We start from the raw sequence: 8,371 nt of genomic DNA, 5'->3' as shown, positions 1-8,371 counted from the left end.
GAGTGACATATGGGAGCATGGGGGCTTCTCATCAAGGCACTAGGTTAGCCTGGTATGAGTGTAATTATAAGAAACCTGGTTTCTGCAAAACTTAGAGAGAAAATGAATTGCATTATACCTAGTCGTCCTAGTACTCTCCTGGAAATTACATTTGATTGGGATATTCACCTTCAGCATGAGAGATTTTCTTTGGTAAAAGATTATAATCCATGTTTTCTCCTTTGCCCAGATGAGGTCCTTGCTGTGCTCAAGGTGGACAATAAAGTGGTTGGCCAAACAAACTGGGGACCAGTTAATAACCAGGCATGGGACCAGAGCTTTATCATTGAGCTGGACCGGGTAAGTCTGCCCCAGATTCCCCGTGCTGTATTTGTTTTTCCATTTCACCTTACCTGATTTGCTCATCTAGCTGCCATTCCACTTGATTCAACTCTGTTGCTGCTGTCCCCATGTCCTTTCATGTGCCAGTTATCTTAGTCTTCCTCTGAAGGCAGTGCATCTCTGGCAGAGATTCAGCCTGAACAGCATCTGTTGTCCTTCTCTCCTTATCTGAGCAGTTTTATTTCATTTTACCAGCAAAGTGGCTCTCACGGGGATTTCTGAAATGGGGAGCCAAGACAGCCATCTCCAAGAGGGTCTTTAGCTAGGAAGATCTGAAAACATCAGAGAAAGCAGGGAACAGAATGATTAAAGAAGTTTCTTATGTGTACTGTTTAGTTTACTGGATTTTTACAACAGCGTGTGTGTGCCATTTCCAGAGCGTGGGGCAGTATGTAGGGCTTCTGCTTTTTTTTTTTTTTTTTTTTTCTCCCTCACCACTCACCCATCCCACTAGTCTCGTGAGCTAGAAATTGCAATTTATTGGAGAGACTGGAGAGAACTATGTGCAGTGAAGTTTTTACGTTTGGATGATTTCCTTGATAATGAACGTCATGGGATGTGCCTCTCACTTGAACCCCAAGGAATGCTTTTTACAGAGGTATAAATGTCAGCTCTTTCTTTTTCAGAGAACTCTGTCTGTTTTAGGGTGCGTGCCCTGAAAGCAGTTGTTCAACCCAGGATACAAGGAATGGAAGGAGCAATAATCTAGAAGGGTAGAATGACACCTGAAATCCTTTTGCATCAATATCACATATAAGAATAAGGAACAACATGATATAATAGATGTACACATGCCATAGCCCAGAGTGACTCTTCAGCTGCTCCACTGTAATTATATGTGTGTGTGCTGTGAAATCTGTTGGTTTTTATTTGCTTTCATTATGAGTCATCGGTGACACTTTAATTAAGCATATGGCTTAATGGTCAGAATTGAATCACAGAGACTGTAGAATCAGAGATCCACATTCCCTCTGGGTATGCTTATTTTATCATCTTTCTGAGGCATAATAGTTTGAAGTACCATCAATGAAGAGATCATCCAGATAATCCCTTAAAAGCCGCAGTACTTTCTCCTTTGTATTGTGATGACAGTTCCTGTGGTTATCTTTCCAAAAGTAGGATCTTGACCTCATGTACCAACATTTGCCTCCTCTTCCCCCCTTCTTGATTTTTGTGGGGTTGGTTTTGGGTTTTGGTTTTTGATTTTTACTTCTGTGCCATGGACTACTACCTTCTTTACCCTACAAATGGTTGTGTTCTTTATGCATGGCTTTACAAATTAGATTAATTTTGTTTGGGATATGAATTGGTCTTAATTCTGGGGGTTTTCTGCATTTCAGGTAGTGGAAAATTCCAACATCTAAAACCACAGTTGAAGTAACAGATGCTTAGAGGGTGAAGCTAGAATAATGCAGTCTGGAGTCTATAGGAGTGACTCCTAACTTACCAAACAGATATGAATGGAGAATTTGATGAGAGCGCAGGCATGTGTGAAAGTTTGTGTTCACAGTGTAAATGAAGAATCCTGACAAATCCCCTTTGCTTCTCTGACAGGTGATGTTCTGTAATCCTGTCATTGAGAGAAAGCCAAAATTGCAGCGACAGAAACGCATTTTCCCCAAACAGAAAGGTAAGCTGCTGGAGAACTGACTGCTTACTATCTGGGGTGTGTAGGTGAGGTCAGGGGTTTGCACAAGCAGGCTGGCATGCACTCCTATCCCATTAAATTTGAGAGACATTAAAATGCTTGCTAATTACTGTGTGTGAGTAGGTGGGCTTTATTAGAACGTGAAAGTTTGTTCAGTCATAAAAAGTGCAGGCAGCCTGGCTGCAGCATGATGTGTAATGTGATACTGTCGTGGTGTTTCTATGCACAATTAACATTGTTAGGAAGATATAATTACTAGTTATTTAACAGACTTAGCAAGATCCAGGACTCAAGCTGTCCTAATTTAACCAGTGATGCTGTTACTGATGAACAGATATTGGAAGGTTTTCTGGAAAACTCTGAATTATAGAAGACTGTAGCATGAACAGACTACTGATTGTCTGTCAAGTCTTTAGAGCTGGCATCTCAGATTAATAGTTTAGAGACTGGAATAGCTTGCATACTTCCTTTTTTGTCTGCAAATTCTTTCTTGTGAAGCTGAATAAGGTAAGACTTTACATACTGAGAACTCCTGGCTGTGGTGGATAAATGAGATTTTATATTTATATTCTTCAGGAAGCGGTAAAAATAATGAAAACATCCCAAATGTTTTACTCTTTTTAGGACATTTTCAGAAACTTTCTATTAACAGGCTGCATGGTTAAAATACAGCGTTGAAATAGAAGAAAACCTGACTTAAAATAAAATCATTTTTTAATGTTTTATGCAATTTCTACTTGAGGATTGTTATGATATTATATGGAGCTGAACTTAGGTGAAATAGTAGCTCTGTTCCATCATCATCTTTATTAAACTTTCTTCCCTGAAAAAAAGCCCATTCTCCCTAGGGTGGGCTACCTTTTTGAGTAACCCATGGGCATTTGGGCGAAAACGATAATTTAACAGTACTTGAGATTGTAATTTGTGTGTTGTAATCTCACCGGTGTTTTGACTCTGACTCCTCCAGGAAAGGAATTTCTCCGAGCTCCTCAAATGAACATAAATGTTGCTGCTTGGGGTCGCCTGATGATGAGTTTCCTCCCTCCGTGTAGTTCCATGAGCACTCTGAGTCCCCCACTTCATGACCCTGTTCACACAGACTTCTCTCCAGTTCCCCCGCAAAGTCATGTTGATTCAATGTCCAAATTGAGTAGGTAAGTCGTGTTCTGAGTGTTGCTGGACGACACTCTGGAACGGGTATAGGATAGGTCTTAAAATTCTGTTGCACCTTACTAAGGTGGAGGAAGATATTGATGTGAAAATTGTATCTGTGGAACTTAATTCAGGATTTGAAAAAAAGCCAATGCTGCCTGAAACGATGTGGTTTTAGTGGGGTGCTCAGTACGCTGTGGCTAGCTCTGATTTATTGTTAGCAGTAGGACCGATTCCCAGAATTGCTGTCCTAACAAGCAGTGTGTTCCAGAGCCGGGGAACTTCAGCAGCTTTCTTTTCCTCTGCAGTAAGGTCTGTGGGCATAAAAGTGGTGATAAGTAAATAAACACTGTGATAGAAAGAAAAACCCAAAAGCAGACTTTCAAAAGTTATTTTATAGAGACCAAAAAATGTACTGGTTCTGCACTGCAAAGGAAAGAAAATTCCACTCATTAAATGTCTTCACCAGCATAGTAACTGAACTCTGTGCAAGGTCACAATGTGATTGTTGTGGTAAAAACGCACTCTTCTTTCATGAGGTTACATGTACCCCAACCACTAGCATAATGTAGCACTCAGAAGGTACATAACTAAGCTTTTAAATATGCTATAGAAGAAAATTCTCTAAAGAGTAATTCTTAAAAATTGTTAGGATTAATTTTTAGAGAATTAGTCATTCTCTGAAGGAGGCTATTCCCACTGAGTCACAAGATCTAGAAAAGAAAAAAAATCGAGTCAACTACTGTGTTGCTATTAAAATCAAAACTTCCTTTAAATTCTTGACCGTAGTGATTTATTTCTATACACCTATGTTTCATTAATTTTATAGCATCAGAGAGCTAGTGTTGGAATGTGAGTCTAACCATCACCGACTTAATAGCTCATTTTCTTTTCATTCATTTAGGAGAGCATATGTCTTGCTGATACTTCACAGACTTGTGGTGTGAATCAGGGAGTCCTCTTGTCCAGTGTACTGGACTGAACTCAACTTTGCTGATATAGCAAAGGTGCTACAAAGGTGTCTGTGTACAATGTTCTGCCCTAAGGCAACCTCCTTCAATTTTGTCTTACAAATGCAGTGACTTTCCTGTGGCTAAGCTTACATTTGCTGATGAAACGCCACCCAAGCCTCCACGCCTTTTTCTGATGGCTAACTCCAATGAATCAGCACTGTCTCCTGCAGATTCTCCGGTAATCATCTGGGCTAACAGGGAGACTTTTCTTTGTTGGTTGGTATTCTTTCAAGGCCTGGTTCTTCTTATTTGTTTATTGCTGGAGAAATTAACTATACGTTAGGCAGGCACCTCCTCACTAGCTGGCTGATCTCCAGGGATTCAGAATCCAGTGAGCTATTCTGGCACGGAGCCTTCACAAAAGTTTTGCACCTCTTTTTTTTTTCTTTCCTTTTTTCTTTCCTTTTTTCTTTCCTTTTTTCTTTCCTTTTTTCTTTCCTTTTTTCTTTCCTTTTTTCTTTCCTTTTTTCTTTCCTTTTTTCTTTCCTTTTTTCTTTCCTTTTTTCTTTCCTTTTTTCTTTCCTTTTTTCTTTCCTTTTTTCTTTCCTTTTTTCTTTCCTTTTTTCTTTCCTTTTTTCTTTCCTTTTTTCTTTCCTTTTTTCTTTCCTTTTTTCTTTCCTTTTTTCTTTCCTTTTTTCTTTCCTTTTTTCTTTCCTTTTTTCTTTCCTTTTTTCTTTCCTTTTTTCTTTCCTTTTTTCTTTCCTTTTTTCTTTCCTTTTTTCTTTCCTTTTTTCTTTCCTTTTTTCTTTAGCAAAGGTGCAAATTGTACCTTTCTTTTTTTTATTTTGAAAAAAAAAATCTTTTTTTTTTTCTTTTTTCTTTTTTTAAAATTTCAAGTTGGTTTTCTTGGAGAAGCAAAATGGGAGGCAGGGTCAGCATTGGGAGTTCAGGGCAAGAGTATGGAACAGATGACTGCACAGAGAAAGCAGGGAAGGAGGGCCGGCAGGCTTTTAGGACTAAATGAAGTTTTTTGTCATTAAAGAAACTGGGCAAAACCAAGAAGAGCTCTACTTTTCTGACAGGAAGGAGCAGGAAAATTGTTTTCAGCAGTATAACAGTTAATGGCCTGTGTTCTACCACATCTTACCCTTTCTCATTTGGCTTTGGTGGTAGAGGAAACTGCATTCTCTGACCATTGTGACTTTTTTTGGAACATGAGATGCCTTTTTTCTAGAAAGGAAATGTTTTATCCTAGACTTTTAAAAGCATTTATTTTAAAGGGTTTGGCCCTATCAAAAAAATACTGTACATGGGAATAGTTTTGTGTGACCGTAGACAATCTGTTTTCATGCTGTTTTCTTCCAAGCAGAGGTGATGACCAACTGCAAGCACTTGTCTGTGGTTGTGCTGGATCTTGACAGAGGAGAAAAGTTGGGTGTGGGTGTTCAGGTCTGACTTGGTGATTCCAGAGGATGACACACTGTAATTTTCTTTCTGTTCCTAGTGTCTGAAGAGGCTGCATGTTGAGGAGAAGTCTTGCAGCTCTGCTCTAACAGAATGTCCAGTCCAGGCATCTCCAAGGTAACTGTGGACAGCATGGGCTGTCTTGGGTCGCAGATTAAAGAGGCACTGGGCTGAAATTTTTGAGCACGCAGACTAAAATTCTGCTCAAGGTATGCTTTGGTTACTCAGCAGCAGACTCTTAGTGCTGAGTGTAGACAATACCATGAAAAGTCTACTCTGAACCTTACTTGTCCAAGTGTCTGCTGTGCCTTATCTGCTTATTAGCCCCAATACTTGGCCTATTGATAGACTAGGCCTAAAGTAATAGATGACTTTAGTAGAAGGTAAAGTCATTTAACTGTCTTCAAGTGCTTCCTTGTGTTTGAAGTTTTATGGTGTAGCATATTTAGACGTGTCTGCATTCTAAGTAATACCTTTCAGAAACACTTTTGGCATCCCTCACACTCTTGTTTCTACTGATATGCAAGATACACTGTCTTTCATTACATAGGGAGGCATAAAACAGTAAGTTGCTAGTAGTCTATGGCAGTTAGATATACACAATTTGTATGTAGCAAGGATACACAGTAGTAAATATACCAAAAACAGGACAAGTAAAAACAATTTAATATTGTTGAACAGATACTGACCAAAAAAGCACAAATAGCAAAATCTGTCTAAGCTGATCTTGCAGTTGAGATCACAGAACTATGTTCATAACTTCATCATCACTTTTGAGGGGTCCCATTTTCAAAACCCTGTAGTCAGGATGTAGTCAGGCACCTACCTACCTTCTCTGTGAGAAGGCTGAGGAAGGAGTTGAGTCCTTCATGCGTAGATACTTAGCCCCTCATTTCACTCAGTGGAGGAGTATGGAGTGTCTGCTGTCTTTTAAAGATGATCCTGGACTAAAGCTTTTAGAGTGTGGGTTGTTTTTTTGTTTTGTTTTGTTTTGTTTTTAAATTCTTGCCAAGCAATTCTGCAGCCTTAGTTTCCTTGGTAACACCTTGTGGCTGACATAACGTTCTATAGCATCTCTTTATTCAGCTACTTTTTTTTCAGCAACATCTTATGTCTCTTGTCTCACCATGTTTCATTTCCAATTCCTGTTTGAGAACTTCTCCTTATGCCCTTGTCCTACTAGCACTTGATATACATGTTTGTGTCTGATTAACACAATTGCTGCTGAGCCTGCTGAAAGGAGTGTAGGCAAAATTGAATTTTACTGCCCCAAGGATGGGGGCCAGGGGGAACCAATCCTGTTATGGGAAGTAACACAGAGAGCAAGCCTTGGACAGTCAGAATTTTTGCTCCTGTTGCCTGTACAGATGGAGCTGCTGCCACTGGGAGCAGTTTCCTCACCTTACTGTTACCTGCTCCTTTCTTCAGTGGCAGAACAGCAGCAGCAAGCCTAACTTTTCAGAATTTCAGCCTAGGTGAGGAGTGGTTGATACAGCTGTTCACTTTCCCTTTTGCTATACAGAGCTTCTTCCCCTAACACAAATACACGCTCCTTTGTTATCTGTTTATGCATCTTTTGGGTATTGTCTCAGCAATTCTTCTTTGTTTGTCTGCAGGAAAAGGACAGTTCAGCTTGAGGATTTTCACTGCATCGCCATGCTGGGACGTGGCCACTTTGGGAAGGTAGTGTACACGTGTACACTTTGTGGAGGAGGTCAGTAGGACTGCGGTTGTGAAGATGGGCCTCTGCCTCAGAGTCTGAATAGAAACATTGCAGTACAGAAGAGATTTGTTGCAATGCAGATATACAAAACAAACCCAACCCAACCATACAAGCAGCTGCTAACTCCTTTACAGTCAAAACTCCAGAAGATTTGTGGCTTCAAAGCCTGGAGAAAACCATCCAGGGAGTGCTAAGTCATTTCATAAAGCACATCATTACCATTCCTTTCATTATCATTGTGATCACTAGTGGAATAGCTCCATTCCCAAAAACTGTGTGCATAGTTGCATGCTGTGAGACCTCTGAGGTGCTCATAGAGCAGTTGGCCAGCTGTGATACTACTGTTTGTGAAAAGAATATAGCTTACGCTGACATCCTTCTGGACTGCTGCAGCACAAGGAGCAGAAAAAAAGTGCTCCATTTCTGGAGTTACTTGAGCTTGGTTTTGAGGACGACTGTCTGGAGAGGATGGAAATAGTTTGTGTCAATGGGAGTCAAAGTAATGCAATAAGGAAATAACAGATTTGTTTGAAGTACAGCTTTTCTGTTGTCTTTCAGGTACTGCTGGCCCAATACAAGCCAACTGGGAAGCTGTATGCTATCAAAGCCTTGAAGAAAAAAGATATTATTAGGAGAGATGAAATTGATAGGTGAGCTTTGTTTAGAGATGGTACTATTGCCAGAGGCTACATTAACACACCTGTAATCAAATGTTAGTAGGTATGATGTATACTGGTCATGGTACTATTAAGGTTAAATGTGACCTTAAGGCTTGGGTAACTAAAATCAGGAATTAGGAAACATAACAGCGCTGCTTTCTAGCTTCTGGTGGAATAACACCTGAATACTACTCTAAAACTCAAGGTTTGGAAGTATGTAAGATAAATATTGTATTAGCCCTCACTTTTTATTTCCGTAACTTAAGATGTAAAGATTTTCTTCTTCATCCTGTCTTTCTCAAAACAGGTTTTTCTGCCAAGTTTTAACATTGATGTTTTCATTCTTTGAATCCTGGCAGCTTGAACTGTGAGAAGCGAATATTTGAAGTGG

At 39.7% G+C, this 8,371-nt stretch overlaps 1 protein-coding gene across 1 annotated transcript in view; it reads left to right on the top strand.

The window, feature by feature from the left end:
- Positions 1-8,371, top strand: part of PKN3 (protein kinase N3) — a 22,049-nt gene that overhangs the window by 9,833 nt on the left and 3,845 nt on the right. Inside the window, 9 exon segments of the mRNA XM_009322196.1 lie at positions 230-339; positions 836-979; positions 1,936-2,011; positions 2,997-3,183; positions 4,261-4,372; positions 5,639-5,715; positions 7,215-7,281; positions 7,880-7,971; positions 8,340-8,371. The exon segment at positions 8,340-8,371 is cut by the window's right edge and continues 2 nt beyond it. Of these exon segments, the coding sequence (XP_009320471.1) occupies positions 230-339; positions 836-979; positions 1,936-2,011; positions 2,997-3,183; positions 4,261-4,372; positions 5,639-5,715; positions 7,215-7,281; positions 7,880-7,971; positions 8,340-8,371 (897 nt within the window).

The sequence above is a fragment of the Pygoscelis adeliae genome, unplaced genomic scaffold, assembly GCF_000699105.1.
Source record: "Pygoscelis adeliae isolate BGI_AS28 unplaced genomic scaffold, ASM69910v1 Scaffold114, whole genome shotgun sequence".
NCBI classification, from domain to species: domain Eukaryota; kingdom Metazoa; phylum Chordata; class Aves; order Sphenisciformes; family Spheniscidae; genus Pygoscelis; species Pygoscelis adeliae.
Note: the sequence above shows the minus strand (reverse complement) of the source record. Positions and strands in the feature narration are given on the sequence as shown.